General features: G+C 38.4%; 1 protein-coding gene and 1 long non-coding RNA gene across 7 annotated transcripts in view; one reads left to right on the top strand and one right to left on the bottom strand.

The window, feature by feature from the left end:
- Window positions 1–21,108, bottom strand: part of map2k5 (mitogen-activated protein kinase kinase 5) — a 220,197-nt gene that overhangs the window by 28,058 nt on the left and 171,031 nt on the right. For all 4 annotated transcript variants that reach the window (XM_055661426.1, XM_055661427.1, XM_055661428.1 and 1 more), the window contains 4 exons: window positions 15,663–15,689; window positions 15,310–15,342; window positions 7,993–8,054; window positions 3,001–3,046 (listed from right to left, as the gene is read on the bottom strand). In XM_055661426.1, coding sequence (XP_055517401.1) covers window positions 3,001–3,046; window positions 7,993–8,054; window positions 15,310–15,342; window positions 15,663–15,689 — 168 coding nt within the window. The remainder of the gene's footprint in view (window positions 1–3,000; window positions 3,047–7,992; window positions 8,055–15,309; window positions 15,343–15,662; window positions 15,690–21,108) is intronic.
- The window catches only part of LOC129712740 (uncharacterized), a 118,061-nt gene that overhangs the window by 79,888 nt on the left and 17,065 nt on the right, over window positions 1–21,108 (top strand). For 2 of the 3 annotated variants that reach the window (XR_008726120.1, XR_008726122.1), the window contains exon 2: window positions 19,585–19,654. The exons of the other annotated variant lie outside the window; for it this stretch is intronic. This is a non-coding gene — a long non-coding RNA (uncharacterized LOC129712740). The remainder of the gene's footprint in view (window positions 1–19,584; window positions 19,655–21,108) is intronic. 3 annotated transcript variants of the gene reach the window in all.

Genomic DNA, 21,108 nt, shown 5'->3' with positions numbered 1-21,108 from the left:
TGCAGAGTGCAACTTTGGTTGCCTGTGTTTGTATATAACCTTTTGAATCAAAGTGTAGAAAAGGCACTGAAAATGCTGTTAATGTTATTTTGAAGGCAACGTTCTGTGCTTTTTATTTTTTTAAGTTTTTAAAAATGATTTTCAAACATTTCAGTGAAGATTGCTATATATTTTTAAACAACGAATGTACTCAATGGATTGAATTGAATTTATGATTATAAATGCTTTGATTTGTTTTTGACTTGAGGCAGAACAGGTTTGCATGCAGCTGCAATTCAAAAAATAAAACATTATTCTTGCTCTAGCTAACATTTTACTATTAACAAAGATTATGGATCCTGGATAGAGGCCAGGTAAACAAAAAGTGAAGAAACCAAAAAGTAATCAAAAAGCATAGGCACAACATGCAAAGGCATAATGGCAACAAACTTTTCAAGATGTGCTGTGCAATATATTCTAGATTGGAAAATGGCCAGACATCTTTCGTAATGAACAGAATGAATAATGGACGAAGGCTCAGAAATGTATCAGGTACACCAGACTAGACTTTACCAGCACCTTCCAACTATTGTTATAAAGACAGCCATAGTAGTGACCAAAAGAATTATCTCCACAAATCTTGGGGCAGCAATTACCTACATGCAGAAGTTTTTGGTGTTGAATTACTGTCATGCTTACTGCTGCAGTTAAAATTACTCCTTCCATGCACCATAGTAAAGCGGTAGCAAACATTGCCATGGTGGTGAGGGAAATGACAGAGGAAGGGGAACTCAGCATTCGCCAGTGTGTTTGGCATTCCCCATGCCCCATAATTTACTGGCCCAATCATCTCCTATTCCACGAGAAGCTGCAACCCACTGTGGACAGTGGGTTGATAAGGGGCTAGCAATCAGTGCCTGCACATCAGTTATTAAAAACAAAGTTGCAATTATTGAAGAGAGCACTAGGAAATACTGAAGGCCAGGATTAAACCAGTTACTGGAGCAGCAAGGCAGCAGTGTTAACAGGTGCAACACTGTGCCATCCGGTGTTTTGCTCAACTGCTGGTACTAGTCAGAAACATTAAAGTCCTTTGTGCTGCAGTGGCCATAATTAGTCCTCAATGTGGAAGCTATGTTAGAGAGATACAGAACTAAATAATCAAAAGCCAGTTAGAAGACAAACTTAATCAGATGTCACAGCATGTCACTGTTTAAGTACTTCTTGGGCAAATGATAATCAAATCGCTGAATTCAAATATTTACTTTACTTGAAGGTGAAATAAATGAATTCAAGCACAATAGGATATGGCAATAATAATTTTGAACCAGGAAAATAAAGGCTGGAATAGGATCTTACCTGTATCATACCATAGAGCTTCCTTTCATTTTACTCTTTTATCCTACGACAAAACAACCCTTTTGTTCTCTCCTCCATTTTACAAGCTTTCTCTGCATCGTAACACTGGCTAGATTGCTACCCTTTGCACATAGATGGAAGTCACAGTACCCTCCATAATGTTTGGGACAAAGACCCATCATTTATTTATTTGCTTCTGTATTCCACAATTTGAGATTTACAATAGAATAAATCACACGTGGTTAAAGTGCACATTGTCAGATTTTATTAAAGGCTATTTTGATACATTTTGGTTTCACCGTGTAGAAATTACGAATAAATAAATGATGGGTCTTTGTCCCAAACATTATGAAGGGCCTGTATTTGAAAAGGGAGAGACTTGTTGGATCTAATGCTCACAAACAAGAAGTCTGAGCTTTCTTTAAAGACTTCCGCACACTCTGATTGTGTTGAGATGAAACTGAGCTCTTTTCTGGCTTGTGGAAACATAATTCAACATTTCGGATCAAACTGTCAACAGTACAACTGTAAAAACTCCAAAGTATTGCCTAATTTTGTTCACATGTCCCAAGTGAAAAGTAACATTCCATCAAATGTTTGAATACCTTAATATCTTTCTCCACCTGAACTTAGGTATACTTTTGCACTACTCAGATTTACACTACAATCTTGCACTATTCAGCTATTTTGCACTCATTGCTGTACTTACCATCACTGTTTGTACACATTTATTCTGTAAGATTCATTTGAACAAGGAATTTCTTTGCACCCCGGTGTATATGACAATAATCTAAACTTGGGTGTTGGCCTTTGGTGAAATCTTCCATTACACATTTAGCTGAAAAGCACCACCTATTCCTTCTTTCCTGAGAGTTGGATCACAGGTAGTGACGCATCTCCCCATTCCGGCATGTAGTGTGGCAGCCATATTAATTGGAACTCACCTTTCCTTTGGGGTGGGGGAGGGAAAATAGAGTAGTGTGTGGAACCAAAAAAAAATACCAGCCAGTAGGTAGCATTTGGTAGGAGATCATGAAGTACATGTTTGACAAGGGATCAGACAGAAATGCCTGGTAGGTGAATGCGTGGGAAAAAGTGAGTACATCCATCAGGATTGAGAATGGGAGACTGCCAAATGGAAGGGATTGATTACAGCAAGGCTTGGGCATACGGCAGAGTAGATACCTCGTGCCTGCAAATTTAAGTAAGTGCAATCAATTTAACCCTACAAAGAAGCAAAGTCATATACTCTTTGTGCCTGCTGGTTTCTAGCAAGAGAAAATTACTCAATAACTTCAGTATCTTTCCTTGAGATTCATGTATCTTCAGCGTCTGCTTGGAGATGTACATAAGTGCATTGCCAATCACTTCAACAGTCATTGGCATGTCTTTCCTTGCCCAGAGGTAACATATAATGCTTCAAATCAGTAAAAATGTACTCAAAGAAGGACATTTGTCTTACATTTTGCATCATGTTTCTGGTAGGAAAATGTATGTAAAGTATGAATACATGGAGTTAGATTATTTAATGAGTTTTCAAATAAAATTTTGAATCCTGAGAGGATTTGATAGTAAGCTAATATTAATCTAAGCTTCTCTTAGGTCAATGAAATGTGACAATGTTACATGTACATAAAATTAAATGATGCAAGTGTGACTTACCATGAGTTCTTCCGGGGCAGGCCTTTCAGTCGGTAACTTCCTCATGCTATGGTAAATAAATACAACCATTATTTTACAATCCACGTGAGTTATCAATGACATTCACAATTTTAAAGAAAAATAAAGTTTATTGATCAACATGGTTTTTGGATATATGTAAAATGTAACTCAAATCTCTTCTGTCAATATCTTGTTGAGATGCACCTTTGGTATCCAGGGATACCATTTAATTATCTCAACTCAAAACCAGAATTAAAGTTGCTGCTTCTTAACCCATTAATTTAAAAAATGTAATTGTCACAGTTATTACTAGTGACGTTTTTCACTTTCATACCAACCAACCAATGGTCTTTGGCATTTTGTTCCAAAACAAACAGATACCACTTGATCAAAACACAAATTTGGTTGTCATCTGTGGTGGGAATGGACAGATGACACTTCAGATGAAGAAAGGTCCCAACCCGAAACATCATGTGTCCATTTTGCCGCAGATGCTGCCTGACCCACTGAGTTCCTCAACGTTTTGCTAAGAACTCCAGCATATGCAGTTCCATGCATCTCCTCTGAAAATGCTGGATGCTGTCTACAATGGAAAAGTAGCTCCTTTGTACTGCATCACCTTCAGGAGTACTGAAGCATCTCTTAACAAATTATGAAGAGATTAAACACATAACCTACATTTAAAATTCTACCTATTTAGCTCCCTCATGCAGCGCATAAATTCGTATCAAAGCATCTTTATAAATAGCTGCAGGATGGATAGGCAACTGTCAGTGTATCTTCATAGCCAGCTCCAGGAGGTACACGAGAAGGCCAACATAATTTTGTCTTTTATTTTTATATTCTTTCTTGAAATCAATTGGTTATGATGGGGAACTGAAATGCTTGGCAAACTTCTATGATCTTGAACTTTATTATTTTTGCTACACTACAATTTTGTTTAATTATTTTCTGGAACAAGTAAGGAGAGCATGTGTCGAATCAGTTAATGGAATGTCTCAATGATGGATGGCTTAAAAAAAAGACCATTTCCAAGTTTTCTTCTACAAAGGCGCGTTTTGTTTTAAAGTCTCTGAATTATTATAAACACGAGTATTCTCAATGGCTTGGGTGGTCTTACAGAATGACTCTACTTTGATCGTAGGATTGTGCTGTTAGCTGACTAATGATAAGGGTGGGCATGTGTTTCTGTGCTCCATGTTAGAACACAAGTGAGAGCAGAACAATTTGTCAAGACTCAGTTTCCAGACTCATATGGAGGATTCACAGAAAGCTTTTGGCCACCCACAGCAAGATTGAAACTTCCAGAGAAAATTGTAAGGGAGGGAAAAACATACAGTTAAAAAAAAATTAGGGTGGTGACCGCAGAAACCAGGACAGTCAATTCCCAATCTTCCACTCGACCCTGTTGCGGCCCTTGCTTCTTTTTTATCTGCAATTTGCTTATAGCTGTAACATTATGCTCGGCACTCTTTTTATTTTCTTCTTTGCATTACCTGATGTACGCATTTATATATGATTTGCCTGCATGGCGCACAAAACATTTTTCACTGTATCTCGGTACCTATGACAATAATAAGAAAGTAACTGCTGAATTGGTACAAAACTTAGAGATTTTTTTAAGACGTGAATAGGCCGCTCAATTGTAAGCTTGATGAAAATCCAACATATTTCCCCTCAGTCGTCAATTTGTTTATATGAAAAACTAATTTGGGATAAAGAGACATATATTGGCCAGAAGCAACACTTACTTATAAACAACCTCTTCAATGCACAATTCTGATAATTTGACAGATCCCTGCACTCTTTCAGTGTGGCATTTGGCTAGCCACCAGGTTTGAAATAACAATCTTCCATATTGTAATCTCAGATTTCCCTCCGCATCCAACCCCCTACCCATTCACTTATACCCCTCCAGCCTCATGGCCAAGATCATTAATTCATCAACAGGCAAGACAAAAAATAATTTAATACAACCTTTCTCCTAATTGATTAAGAAGGGAGATGAGAAGCACCACATTTTATTACTAAAGAAGGGTCCTGACCCGAAATGTCACCTATCCATGTTCTGCAGAGATTCAGGTGACCCACTGAGTTACTTTGTGTTCTTCAGTGTTTATGAAAATCATTTTCCTATCTGTAGAGTATAGTCATACATTATGGAAACAGGCCCTTCGGCCCAACTTGCCCACACTCACCATTTGGTCCCAGCTATACTAGTCCCACTGCCAGCTTTTGGCCCATATCCCTCCAAACCCGTGCTATCTATGTATCTATCTAACTGTTTCTTAAATGTTGCAATAGTCCCTGCCTCTTATTTACCCCTCAGATTCCTATGAAATATTTTCCCCTTCAACAAATCTATGTCCTCTGGTCCTCGATTCCCCTACTCTGGACAAGAGACTTTGTGAATCTACCCGATCTATTCCTCTCATGATTTTTTACACCTCTATAAGATCACCCATCTTCCTGCATTCCAAGGAATAGTCCCAGTACTCAACCTCTCCCTATAGCTCAGTTCCTCAAGTCCTGGCAACATCCCCATAAACCTTCTCTGGACCCTTAGCAGCTTGAAAACATCTTTCCTATAACATGGTGTCCAGAACTGAACACAATACTCTAAATGTGGCCTCATCAACATTTTACATTATTGCAACATGTCCTCCCTACCTCTACACTCAAAACTCTGACTTATGAAGGCCAATGTGCCACCCTATCTAACTGTGACTCCACCTTCAAGGAACTATGTACATGCACTCCTAGGTCCCTCTGCTCTATAACACTCCCAAAAGCCCTACCACTGTGTAGCTCCTGCCCATGTTAGACTTCCCAAAATGCAACACCTCACATTTCTCTGTATTAAATTCCATCAACCATTCCTCAGCCCACCTGGCCAACCGATCAAGATCCTGCTGCAATTCGTCACTACCTTCTTCACTATCTGCATTATCACCCACTTTTTTTATCATCTGCAATCTTGCCATGTACATTCTCATCCAAATCATTAATATAGATGACAAACAGTAACGGGCCCAGTACCGAACCTTGAGGCACACCATACAGGCCTCCAGTCTGAGAAGCAACCTTCCACATCACCATCTGCTTCCTTCCATGAAGCCAATTTTTTATGTTGCAGTTCTAGTCTGAAGGTATACTGCAAATAGAACCCATTTTCCTCCCCCAAACACCCCTGTTGAAGATTGATATTGCTGTAAGTTTATTATATGTGAACCGAGATACAATGAAAAAGCTGGTTTTGCGTGCCATTCAGGCAAATTATACCAGTCATCAGTACATCAGGTAGCGCAAAAGAGAAAATAAAGAGTGCAAAGATGATTCAACAGATGCCAGCTGGACTCTAGAACATATCTTAATGGTCAATTCTTCACACACAAACACACGCTGGTGGGCTAATTGACCATGGGGACAAGGCAGAGGAGGCCATCTTCATCTTATGTTTACACAACCACATTTAGAGAGAGGTCAGTGTAAGGCAATTAGAACTAGGAATCCAAGCACCATTTTGTTTCCCTCTTCCTTAGCCTGGGGACACAGGAACCAACTGTCATGCTCTCACTGCTGCCCCTGTCAAGATCACCACATTATGATCAATCCTGAAAGTTGAGTCTACATGGCACAGTCAACACTGGATGGGGTATATATCCATGTAAACTTGGAGAGGGAAGTTATCTCTTTAAAAAAAAGTGAATTATGTCCTTTGAAAACAGAACAGTGAAATAATAGAACTGGATGGGAATTAAATAACTTTATATTTGCTAGCACAACTAAATCAATAATTCCAGTATTACATTGCATAATTTCTGAAAGAATGGCAAAATACCGCAGCCATCCCAAGAGGTTTAAGGAAAACACAGTTCTATTTCTACAATTCCTGAATACTCACGTTGCCCATCCAAACGCTTCAAAAATTAGATATGCAATATATTGGAATGTTTTCTGCGCATTGCTAAACAATTCCAAAATTTTCTTTTAATGTTATAAAAAATAACATTTACTTAAATTATAACATTTTAGTTTGGAGACACAGGCAAAAAGATGACAGCTGTGATATCACTATTACTACCATCTGCTTTAATTACATTTATTTCATGTACTTGCTCTTTACGAGAGGGCTGGGAGGTGTAAAAGAACAGACTATCTGGGCTTGTTTCTCAATACTGTATTTGTTTATTTTTTAAATCTGATGGGAAATGGATAATATCTGTAGTCACTTAGCAGAAAATAACTGAACGATTAAAAATCTAAATTACGCACAAAAATCCCTTCAGCCAAACTGTACACTATTTGGTAAATAAATCAATCAAAAGTTTATTTTTTCAACACAACATGTTTTAATGCACTTATGATACACGGGCTATTTTCTGTAAAGTGCAACTGTCATTTGAGGCAGTGTATTCCCATAACATCTTATGCTAATAAAGGATGACACTCGAAAAATTAACAGACTCGAGTACTAAACAAGAAGCATAGTTATAAACCATTAACTATCGCAGAGGACAATTTGCTGTCTCCATAAACAAACATATGCACCTCTGGAATAATGCACCCATTAGCAAGCAATTCAAGCTGTCTAAAGACTTGCTTGGTAACAGTCCTAATCTATGATTCCAAAGTAGCTGCTTCTCCAGGGAAAACAAAGCTATTACCCACCATCATTTAGATTTCAGCATGACATCTGTGAACATTTCACACCAGTTACCCCTTCTTCCTCTTTGTAAAACTTTTATGTGACATCTGATAATTTCAGAAGCTGCTCCATGTTACAATGTTATATGACCTTCCATGTAATAATATTCACGGAATTTAAGCAACAGCATTCATTTTCTTTTCTGCTATCCATCTGCTCACGGCCCATAGTCCCTCCCAGTCTATGGAAAGGAGCAGGAATACCATAAGGTCTCCTGGAGTCTGAGAGCTAATGGAATGTATCATTTACACTGAGGGGATGGCATGTTTGCAAACTGAGCTTACCACTGAGTGATGAAATGTACAAATGACTCAGAAAACTCTCCAACCGGAAGGACTGGTGGATCCTGGGAAGTAGCAAGACAAAGAATATATATATATGAAAGAGCAAAGGAGGGCAATAAAGAATTATTAAACGTAAACATTGTTATTTGACATGCAATTTTTCTGATTAATTAAATTATCCATCTTTTATCCCAACCTCAATATCTTAAATGTCGGTCAATTTTTCTTTTAAACGTCTCTAGCTTTGTTCCTCTAAGTAATTATTGTTAGAAAATAATCAGTTCTTATTTCATATAATCGTCAAAATTTAATTATTTTGATATTTAAATTTAGCATTTGCTTTAAATTTCTTCAAGTGGCATCAAAAAAATAAAATTAAAATATACATCAATCATAGGAATTGAAATGATCTGTCCAAAAGAGGGAGGACATTTAAAAAAAACTTTACACATAACTTCAGAGTTTTAATACTTAATTGGGACTAGTACCAATCATTAATGTGCATCATGTTTTTCAGAATATTGGAAATACCTCTCAAATAATCAATTTTTGGCACACAAATGGTTTACTGCATAAACTCAGGAAACAATAAAAAAGATTACCATTACAATTATCAGTAAACAGTTATTGCAGCAGCAATTGGAAGGCAGCAAGCTGATTGCAGTTCCCAGTACATATCAAAACCCCTCAGATGCAATTCCTTTGCAATTTCAAAAAGAGTCAAATCTTACAGAATTATGCGCAGAAATTTCTTAAAATTAAGATCTGCGGGAGTTTAATGGCTGCCTTATCAAATCTGCAATTGCTAAAGAAGAGGCGAATATAAAAGGCAGCTGGAAGTGACTGCATTTTCATCTGTTCTCATTTTTCCATTAAAAATACCTTTTGGCTGCATTCTCCGTGACATCCCTGTTAAAACTACCTTGCAAAGTATGATACATGCACCTATTTAAATTAACAAAGAGATGACTTATTTTAATCTCACAGTGCTTTGGACTGCTTCAGCCATTTGGATGAGCAATATATCATTACATACAACCTTTCAATGCTTCAGGCAAAACTCAATGTGTGTAGCATTTGGTTGGAGCCAAACAATTTCTCTACTATATAACTGTGTCAAATGCATGCATGTATTCATTACGGCAAAAAAATAAAAATAAAAGTATGCAGGATGGTGGGGGTGGGGGGTGGGGTGGAAGGGTTCAGGAAGCTTTTAAGTGATGAGAAAAAGAGAAAGAACACCTCTGCAATTTGCCTGCTTTATTATCAATGGCAGCAAATAGATACAATCAGAGCTTCAAATGTGATTAGTAAATATACATGTAATTGCCGTAGCCAATTACAACTTCAAATTATCAGAAAAATGAGATCAGTAATTACAAGGGAGAAAATTAAGTAGATCTCTCATCTGAGCTTTCTCCCATTTATACAAGAGGCTGCTGGAAATACTATCCAATCAGATAAGTAAATTAAGGGGAGACAGAGGTATGGCAAATTAGTGAATAAGAGTTCATTTGGCTATGAGGATCATAGTGGCAATTTTTAAAGCATGTTATAATCTTATACTAGGAATCACATTTGGAACAGGGAACACCGCCAACAGTTTGACTGTGGTCACAATGCCAATGCCTTCTACTTCTCGGAGTGTATTTGTAACCCCTGAAATTATGATTATTTTTTTAATGATTAGGTTATTTAATTGTTTCCATTACTAGAGGCGAACAATCATGGACTCGGGTCGAACAAGTAACAGCAGCTGCCAGAATTAATCAAAAGAGTATAAAAATGGCCAATTAATATTTTTATTGATAATTTTTGATGCATGTGTAGTTTCAGTAGGTACGGATTTTTAGAAACTTTTAAGCAGGCAGGTCAGGATAATTACTATTACCTATTATTTCATATGTGCACTTATTATACGGGGGGGGGGGGGGGGGGTGTAAAGCAAATAGTTAATTTTTAACTCATCTGTTCTTCAAAATAAACAGAAATAATTTGAGACACAAAATCTGCATATTCTGGAGTCTGCAGCTAAAAACTAATCAGCACATAGAAGTAAGGGAAAAAAGATTTGGACTGCTTATATTTAAAGGTAAAAGAAAAATAATAGGATATTTACAGAATTTAGCAGTACTTTGCAATTTAATATCATTCAGATAAATATCTAGCATAATACACAGAACACTGTAATTGTAAGCTTGGGTTAAGTGAAAGCCTGCCAGTGAATCAAAGGACTGTATCTTGACCAAATGTTTCCCTGAACATAAATTTAAGCACAACTTTAAACATGTCTTGTTTAACTTAAGATTTTAGGACAGTGGTTATTGCGAGTCAGCTCCCAATGTTTAAACTACAAAAAATAGTGATTTTATCCTTTCAACAGACTGCTCTGTAACCTATTACTTGTATAGAGGAACGATTCAGTAGTGTAAACACCAGGAAGAAGCTCATGAACAATGATCCTCTTAAATCCCAATTAAATCAAGGGCAATATAAAAGCAGTTAGTACGAGTGAAGCTTGAGGAGTTAATGACTGGCATGGACCCCATTACTGAGGCATTAATTAAAATTCATCATTTGTTATTTTATTTACATACATAGATTATTTTAAAAGGCATTTCTAAAAATCAGCATTCCTTACTGATAAACCAGTAGGTATGAAAGGAATCGCTGAACGCAAAAAATGAATACTGTAGCTATAAAAGAATCCTTCATTTATTTAGTGCCTTATTATTGCACAGAGAATGTCCCAAAGTGCGTAAAATACAATGAATTGCTTTGAAATTAACTATGTAGATGCATCCAATAACCATTTAAACACAACACATTGTAAATAATAATAAGATTGAAACTGAAAGAAATGTTTAACATCAACACAAGTAATGGATTTGGATTCAACAGACACACAACCTATCCATTCAATCCAACAAGGCTTTTTATCACTAGCATCATAGAACAAAATTACTGCTGCTATCCAATGATCAGTCAAGCAATAGTTTCACAAGTCAAATTCAGAAAATCATATTTTTCAATGTCCTGGATTCATCCATCCTCCGAGTATGACCTGTTTCACTGGTAAGATAAACCTTTCAGTAGTGTGACACAGTGTTATGGTCAAAGGGGAGTGGTATTGGGAGCCCTCTACATTAAATCACAAGGCACAAGGCCTTAGGTCAGGACACTTTCTTTTGTTTGCTCCTACATCTGATGAATCACCATAGCCCACGCTGACCTTGATATGGAAGAACCACTGAGGGCACAAAATTTTGAGTGACGACTTGTATGTCTAGCACCAAGAGTGATTTGATGAACAACTTCTAAATGATGTGAATCACTGTCAGAGTGGGCTTAAGGCAGATGGGAGAGAACCAACACCAGAGAAAAATATTCTATTGATCTGGTTATTAATCTATTTATGTTTGTGCTATGAAGAACCATTGCTTAGTTCATTTGGAGACCAAGTATTGTCTTCAAGCTATGATCACCTTTTATTGTGCTATGTGACACTTCCACCATTATAACTAAGAATCAGAACAATTCCAACTGTTCAATATTGGGTTTCCATGAAGTGCTTTGACCTTCAAATGCAGTAGACTTGTATCCAAGCACAAATTATATCTTTATGGTGCAGCATACCCTTCCCCTATTTCACCTGCATTAATCCTTCAAGTCAATTATCTTTCAATGAGAAATGTAGAACGTGTAAGGACAGCCACATGTCACATCTGTCTGGAAATGAGTGGCGATCCGTGGAGAGTGCGAAAATGGAATAATTATACATAATGTAGCAAAAGCAGATAAACCCAAGTGATCGTACAAGCAATAGGTTAGTGCCCTCAAGCGGTGATAATCCACCAACAGGCAGGACACATATCGCGCAAGTTAAATCCTGCCAGTACTTCAATATCGCCTTTGCCCAAATCAGGGCAATGATAGTAATCTTGAGGGTGGTCACAAAATGCTGGAGTAACTCAGCGGGACAGGCAGCATCTCTGGAGAGAAGGAATGAATGACGTTTCGGGTCAAGACCCTTCTTCAGACTGATAGTGATCTTGACATTGGGCAGTGTATGACCAAAATTGGCATCAAAGATCCCTGTTACAACTGAAGCAGTTGCAGATCGTAGAACAACTCTCTGCTGGCTGAATCTGCACCTAGCATGTGGGGAACGGTTGCGGAGGTCAATTCAGTTGTAAGCATTTCTGCACTGGTTCCTCAGGGCAAAATACCAATTTTGACGGTTCTCAGTTGCTTAATCAATGGCCTTTCATTCATTGTCACCAGAAGTGGACTTTCACTGATGAATCAACAAGCTTCAATACTATCTGTAACTATTCAGATAACCAAACAGTACCTACCCACATACAATAAGGATGGATAACATTCAGGGATGGAATAAGCGGAAATTAAATTTCACTCCACTGTAATGTCAGAATGGATGAAATTCCAGGCAATGATCAACTCCATTATGTAGTTGCCTAACCATCCTTCATTGACTTTCAACAATGTTCTCATTGTTAAATTCATCAGCATAAGTGGAAACATGACTGCACCAGTCACGTAAATGTGGCTCAACAAGAGGTCATTCTTCAATGAGTGACTTACCTAATGAATCTACAAAGTCCTGCTACCCATTACAAAGCGTAAATCAGGAGTATGACGGAATATTATCGATATGCTTAGATGAGTGCTGCTGCATTAACACTCACAAAGCTAGACTGCATCTAGTACAAGAAAGACTACTCCAATACTAACCATCCACCAACCTATATAATAATTTTCTCCATTATCGGTGTGCTGTGGCTGCAGTACACAGTACACTGTGGCTGCAAACTACACTGCACCAACACCTCCTTAGCCTGCAACCTCTATTACTTACAAGGGCAAGGGAATCGAGCATGCGGGAATACCACCACTTCCATGTTGCCTAATCAGTCATGTCTGATTTGGAAATCTTTTGCCCTTCATCAATGCTGGGTCGAAGTCCAAGAATGTCTGATGCAGAAACACTGAGGAGTACGTTCAACACAGACTGCATCATTTTAAGAAGTTACTATCATTTTGGATTGAACAATGAATGTAGACCTTTTCAGTGACACCAATATCTTCCATGTGTGAATAAAGCAAACAACAAGAAAATATTTATTTCTCATTTGGGAAAAGAATGTTGATCTGGACACAGCTCTTATTTTTCTTCTGGGTCAGAAGAACAGACATTGATGGCCATGGTTTAATGGCACAGCCCAAGGAACAACACAACTGACAATGCAGTTACTCTCAGTACTTTACAGAAGAGTGGGGCACAGCTTAATCTACTCATGTCTTGTAGTGGAGTTTGAACCCATAACCTTTCAATCCTGAGATGTCAATGTGGCCAATCTGATAAAGTCTTCATTCGCACAATTGAAGGAATCAATAAAATTACTGATGTCCAAGACAATAATGTTATGAGTAGAACATTTGTACATAACAATTTATTTATCTGAAATGTCTTTCTTTGTTGCTTATTTTACACAGATTAAAGCATAGAGGAAAGGAACTGAGAATTATATTCCCAGGCATCAATTCAATACCAATATATTTTATTAAGAGTTCATGTATTATTAGTTTGCTTTATTTTTGATCTACAATAGACGAGGGGTACAAATTATTTTCCACAATTTGATGACAATATGACAGGCACATCCTAAACAAATAATTGGTTTATCAAGCAATAAATGATATTATGATATATATGAACCTGGAAAAAACGGGATTCAGGAGATTTAAAAATAGTATGTTGGAGAATTGTTAGGCTATAAGAGGAAAGATATTTCTTCACACATGGTTAAGCCCACGTGAGCATGGTGCCAAAAAGTCACACTTGAATAAGGCCACTGATGTTGAATTGTCACACGATTAATAGCCTCCATGTATTTTTTTTATTTTGAACAAAATGCACACAGAGGATGCAAACATTGTTCCCTTTCTCAGAGCACAAACCCCACATTACCGAAAGCTTCAATTTGCAGTGGCTTAAGCAAGTACTTGGTCAGCTTAAATTTAGGTGGCCTACTGAATTCTACATATGCAGCTAGGGTACAGGGAAGGGCAATGAAAAAAAATACTTTGAGTGATGCCTTTGCCATGTGAGTAATGAACAGTTCATGGAGGTCAACCCATTACAACTGAAACAGTTTAATTATTAATTACCTGCAATCTATGAGCTAAAGGACAAGTTCAGTATGTTTAGTGTGTGGTAACACCAACTGGACTCTCTCTTGGCATTTGGTTATTAGCACATGTCAGCAAAGTGCTCAGGCATAAAGAAAAAGGCACAGAAGCAACAAACACACTTAATGTGTATACCGAGAGAGACCACAGGAAAAGGCTGGGGGGAGGAGGTGGTAAAAAAAAATCTCCCTGATGATCTCTTATAGCCTGTGTGCAAATTTTGTTATTTTACAGTGTAATCAATATTCTATTGCCTCAGGGTGAGCACAGTTGCAGTTTGTGAAAAATCTGGATAAAAATAATCAAACAATCAAGAATCTAGGGCCTCAGTGGTCATAAAGAGGCAAAGGGAGGAGGGAGATGGGGCTAAGCAAAAAAAAAATCTCATCACGTTTGTGTCGGAACCCCTCCCCCCCTCAAAAAAAGATAGAAATTCATTAATATAAGCTATTTATTAACACAAAATGTCAGTTTGAGAACAGTGGAGCTCCGTCACCGTTTAGGGGCTATCTCTGGTCTCTTGTCAATTATAAGCTGAGGGAGCACAGCAGTACTCATTCATACTGCTGAAATAACTAAGGCAAGGCAGCATGAAACTGTCACAATACCTGTCACACCAAAGGGACCCGATTCAGAGGGAAAAAAAACCCTTGAAATTAGTCAACGTTTCTCTGTCCTCTTCCCCCCCCCCCCCCCTCAGTCTCAAGCTTTTTTATTGCTTTCATAAAATACCACGGCAAATAATCAAGCATGACCACTGACATCCTCTAGATTGAGTTTTAGAGCCATTAAATGAGCTGTGCCTCTTGGGAAGTCTCCTGCTCAGGTTAGTCTAAAGGTAATTATTCAGCAATTCAAGCCATGGCTCTACCTAGTTCCTGTACAGTGCCTGAATGGTGTACAAGGATAAGGTCAAGCTTGAGCTCTGCACAAGACTGGCCTGGCTAGGTCTGTTGACTAAGGGGTTGTGCTGGGTGGCAGGGCTTAAGAGACTATTCTGAGCAAAGAGCTTCATTAAGGAAAAATGTGTATATTATATAAATAAAATTTTCCAGGCCATTAGGAATGACTTTAGACGAGAAAGCACATAAGACGGTGACTCACCTCATCAACGATGCACTGCAATAACTGTAGTGGCTGCAAAGGCAAGGTAGGGGGAGGGGGTTAAATAGAGAGAAGTATTAGGCTACATGCAGTCTTTTACAGTAGACTGAGAAAATCATTAATGCAGTAAAATGTTGCAAGATTAATCAACAGCATGAAAGTCTTATAAAAACATTGACACCCTAGATGTTCTATTATTTCTAATGATACCTAATCTACTACAGGCACTTTAGTGCTTGTTGTAACAAAAATGCAATTTACTAAGTTTAAAGTAAAGCACTCAAGCATGCAAAAAGGCAGCCAGCAGGAAAAAAAAGTGAATTTTTTTTCTCTGCAAACTCATAAAACCTTACCATTAAAGATCCCTGGTTTTTCTGAATCTGAAAGGCAATATGTAATTAGCATGTCATAATCAAAATGACTCACTTGGACACATTACGATCACTGAGAGAAAATTATTGCATAGCTGGTGGCAATTTGTGGGCATGTGTTAACACCATTTACATAATGAAAATACACAAATGTTAATAGCTATTCTTCTCATTTATAGGGGAAAGTCAGCAGAATGTTAATTTTGCAAAACACTTTTTAGTACCCTCCAGGTTATACAAGTGAGAGAGAAAGAAAGCATAATACAGTTACAGTGCTGTTTACACCCCATCCGATATAAATAACATTCTCTGGTTCTGGTACAAATCCAAGATTAAATGCTGCATTTGCTTCCCTGGAATTCAAATCTAGTTTGTCTCAGATTAAAAGATGTCTCAAAACACAAAATGTACCAGTTATTTGATACCCACTGAACACAAGCACAAATTGCAAATAAATTGACCAATCTTCTCCCTCCCAACATGGACAGAATTTTCAAAGCAGAATTTAAAAAAAAAAAAAAATTATAATTAGAATTTTCACATACATTCTTCCCCAATGAATTGGTTGAATTCCAAACTATGTCAGTTCCTACTGAATACTAGGGAAATTATTATTATTTTTTTGTGGATGACATTTTCTGCTTACCAAGGCAAGGGATGTCTGCACTGGGGAGTGGATTTTCCTATTTCAGGTATGCAGTGTATGCATCAAATATCCTCTGGCCCAGCATGGAAAAGCCTGCTTTGTGCTACCCAACAACATATCCAATACTGAATCCAGTAAAGCTCTTGTGTTTAAGAAGGAACTGCAGATGCTGGAAAATCGAAGGTAGACAAAAGTGCTGGAGATACTCAGCGGGTGAGGCAGCATCTATGGAGCGAAGGAAATAGGCAACGTTGCCTATTTCCTTCACTCCATAGATGCTGCTGCACCCGCTGAGTTTCTCCAGCATTTTTGTCTACTAGTAAAGCTCTTGCTATTACAGGAGTGTAATGCATCTGGTTTTTGGAATCCTGACTGGACCTCTATGACAGACCTGACAACATTTGGTTCTGACCTCTGTGATTTGAATCCAGAGTTATATTTAGTGGAGGAAATATGGTCCCCAATGGCAGAGATGCCAAGGCAAGATGTCTTCTTGGTCTCAGTCTGTCATAAATCTACAATTGTGTGGCAGCTGCTTCACCTAACAGAAAAAAGGTACTGAGCAGAACCATCTAGGAACCAAAGGTCCCTTCAAGGCAAAGCAGCAATCTATTTTTAAGTTTTCCAGTTTAATGCACTGCATTAGATGCTCTCAATATGCCTCCTTCTGCACTGGATATACCCAGTAGGTGGCTGCTTTGCAGAGCACCAGTCAGTCCACAAGGATGATTCTGAGCTTGAATTGCCTATCACCTTAACAGTCCATTTAGACTTCACTGCTGTTGGTCTTTAATATGAAGTTCCAATGAAGTGCAGTGCAAGCCTTGGAATAGCACCTCGGCTTCTGACTAATCAGACCATAGCCCTCACAACTCAACAATGAATTCAACCATTTCAATTTAAATAACCAGCCTTTTCAGTTTGTGTTAGTTCTGAGCCCAAGGTTTAGAAGTTGAAACAAGGGACTGCAGATGTTGGAATAACTCAGTGCTGAGTTACTGGAGTGCTGGAGCAACTCGGCAAGTCAGATGGCATCTCTGAGAACATGGTGACGTTTTGGATTGGGACCCTTCTTCAGACTAGATCAGACTGATAAAACGCTATCAACTCAATTTATCTATCTTCATTCATTATGCTGCTGAGTATATTTGCAGCATTTTATTTTATTTCAGATTTCTAGGAACTGCAGTGTTTTGTACCATACAGTGCCGGTAAACCCATCCAACTTTCTCATTCATCTCCTTCTATTTACCTAGCTTCCAGTAATATCAGTTACAAGTCTTCATCGCACTCCCTCAGCTGGCACCACTACCACTTCCTGGTCTAACTCAATATCACAGACATTCCTTTGTTCCCTTTACCACTTCCACTTGTCTGCATTAAAACATATTTGATTACTAACCTTTCTAGGTCTGCTTATTGGCTTTTCTTGCTCGGTTACAAGAGTAATTAAATCTTACTGAAAACAATTAATTAAAGAATTATGTATTTACAATAAGATCATAAGACATAGGAGCAGAAGTAGGCTATTCGGTCCATTGAGTCAGTTCTGTCATTCGATCATGACCTATTTTTCCCTCCCAACCCTATCCTTCTGCCTTCTCCCTGTAACCTTTGACTCCTTTACTAATCACCAACCTATCAATCTCTGCTTTAACAATATCTAACGTCTCAGCCTCCACAGCCATCTGTGGCAATGCGTTCCACAGATTCACCACCATCTGACTAAAGAAATTCTTTCTCAGCTCCATTCTGAAGGCATGTCATTGTAATAGTATTTTACTAGATAAGTAGAGTGCAACAAAAAATACTATAATGTCTCTAGGGTTAGGGGTGTGAGGGGAAGAGAAGAAAAGAGATTAAAAAGTACACTAGACCCAAACTCTCTCTCAGCAAAGAATATTCTGGTGGTAGAGGGAGTGCAGCAAATGTTCACCAGATTGACTCCTGAAATGGCGAGTTTGTTACATGAATAGAGATTAAGCGCATTGTGCCTAAACTCTTGAGTTCAGAAGAATAAGAGGTGATCTTGAATCACACAAAATAATTATGCAGTGTTGAAGCAGGGAAGATGCTTCCACTGGCTGGACGTCTTCAACCATGGATCACACTCAAAACAAAGTGGTAGTTGTTCAAGACAGCAAAGAAAAGCAACTTCACTCAGAGGGCAGTGAGACTTTTCGAATTGTCTATCCGAATGGGAAGAAGAACTTCGTTTTTTTTTTTTTTTTTTAAAGGCAGAGATTAATAGATTTTTGGATTTTAACAGAATCAAGTAATATGTAGTTAGCACACTTAAGCGGTGCTGAGGAAAAGATCAGCCATGATTTAACTATATGATGGTGCAGGCATGAGATGGCTGAATGGCCTACTCCTGTTTCTTATGGTTTATTCTGTCCTCATGGTCTTTAATATGTAATAGGATCCATATTGAAGTTTGTCTGATTGTTTTCATATTGCACTTTTCCAACCAACAGGTGATTTATCTGTCTCCATCACAGAGGACAGATCATTGACTGACATCTACTATAATCCAACTGAATCTCTGTTATCGGAACTACACTTCCTTCCACCCTACCTCTTGCAAAGATGCTATTCTCTACTCTCAATTCCTGTTTCCACTACATCTGCATTTCAGATGAGGAGTTCCCTTCTAGGACATCTGAGATGTCTTCTTTCTTTAGTAAATGTGTTTTCCCCCTTGCTATCGTACATGGATCACTTACCCGGGTCTCCACTATTTCCCATATTTCTGTTCTCGGTCCCCCTCCCCTCAAACAAGAGGACATGACTTCAGAATTAAGGGACAGAAGTTTAGGGGTAATATGAGGGGGAACTTCTTTACTCAGAGAGTGGTAGCGGTGTGGAATGAGCTTCCAGTGGAAGTGGTGGAGGCAGGTTCATTGGTATCATTTAAAAATAAATTGGATAGGCATATGGATGGGAAGGGAATGGAGGGTTATGGTATGAGTGCAGGCAGGTGGGACTAAGGGGAAAAAAAGTTGTTCAGCACGGACTTGTAGGGCCGAGATGGCCTGTTTCCGTGCTGTAATTGTTATATGGTTATATGGTTAGACAGAACAAGGAGAGCTCCCCTGGTCCTCACATTTCACCCCATCAGCCTCCATTTGCAAGACATCATCCTTTGATATTTCCATCACCTCCATCAGTCATATCTTGGACCAAGCTCAGTCTGCAAAGGCCTACTCCACCTGCCGGTTGCTAACCATTTTTCCTCCCTTTCTCATACCAATCCAGACCTTTCTGCCCTGCGATTCCTCCACTGCCAGCGTGAGGACACATACAAATTGGAGAAACAGCACTTCAGGTTTGGCTTAGGTTGTTTATAATCCAACAGTATGAACATTGGATTATCCAAATTTAGATAGCCTCTAACAACCTCCCACACTCTCTCTCCCCTTTCTCCCCACACCCCCTTTATATCCCCGCTCCCCTATGCCATACCTGCACTCTCATCTACTTCTCCCTTCCTTCTCCCCCACCTACATTCCTTCTACTGGCTTCACGATTCGTAACTCTTCAATCGTTTTGTCTCACACCTTCTGTTTAGTTTAAAGATATAGCGTGGAAATAGGCCCTTGAGCTCACCGAGTCCGCGCCGACCAACAATCACCCATACACTAGTTCTATCCTACACTGGGGGAAACTTACAGAAACCAATTAACATACAAACCTGCTTCTCTTTGTAAAGTGGGAGGAAACTGAAAAACTGAAGCACCCAGAGAAAACCCACACGTTTACAGGGAAAACAAACGCTGTACAGACAGCACCCGCAGTCATCTGCCTTTCAAAAAACCTCCTCTCATGTGTTCACCTATTACCTTCCACACATTGTCCTACCCCCCATCTCTTCCTGTTCTCTTCTTCCCCCCACCCCCACAATCAGTCTGAAGAATCCATACCCAAAACATCATTGATCCATGTTCTCCAGAGATGCTGTCTGTCCAGCATTTTTGGTTTGTAAACCAGCACCTTGTTCCTTGTTTCTACAGGTGGAAATTTTTATCATAGTAGGTTCACTAGATTTAAATTTATGTCCATAGGATGAAAGGACATTGATTAAAAAAAATCTTCATCACCTAATGGTTTTTCATAAAAAGGTTATATTGCTGCCAACCAATACACAAATCAAAAATATATCAATATGTCTGTAATGTCATCTTTCTGTATGAAAATACTTAAATAAATGCCATGATAGGGGATTTACTCAGCACCTATTTCTCCAATCCCAAAGCACAGTGATAATTAAAAATTGTCAAATTACAATTGTAATGTGGTATAATTATTTTTCATGACATTATGTAATAACACAATGCATAATGCCAATGTTTCTCTTCAATCTGACAACGTTGAAAGACTATAATTGATTCCTTCTAATAATTAAGTACAGCTGTAGAGTTTTACTTTTCGCTCCCCCTCTTCCTTTTCAAGTTCAGAAGAGAGTTGCTAGTCGGAAATATTAGATATCAGCTCTTTTACAGAACCTTCCTTTAAAATTGAATTCCCTTTGAATTTTCACTAATATTTCAGAAAAGCTGTATTAACCAGGTCAGGAGAAGCTGTGTCCCAGCCTGGCCTAAGCAAACTGCAACATTCTACTTATCACAACTCCAATTTATTATAACTGTACATGTTCTATCTAAACATTGCTGGATGTTTAAATTGATCCAGACTAATATTTTATGTACAGGGTGTAACCAGCATGCTGTGGTCCAAGTTTCTTTACACATAACTCCTTCATTCTGACATGCTGATTGTACA

The sequence above is a fragment of the Leucoraja erinacea genome, chromosome 33 (assembly GCF_028641065.1).
Source record: "Leucoraja erinacea ecotype New England chromosome 33, Leri_hhj_1, whole genome shotgun sequence".
NCBI lineage: Eukaryota > Metazoa > Chordata > Chondrichthyes > Rajiformes > Rajidae > Leucoraja > Leucoraja erinaceus.
This window is presented reverse-complemented; position numbering and strand designations above follow the sequence as displayed.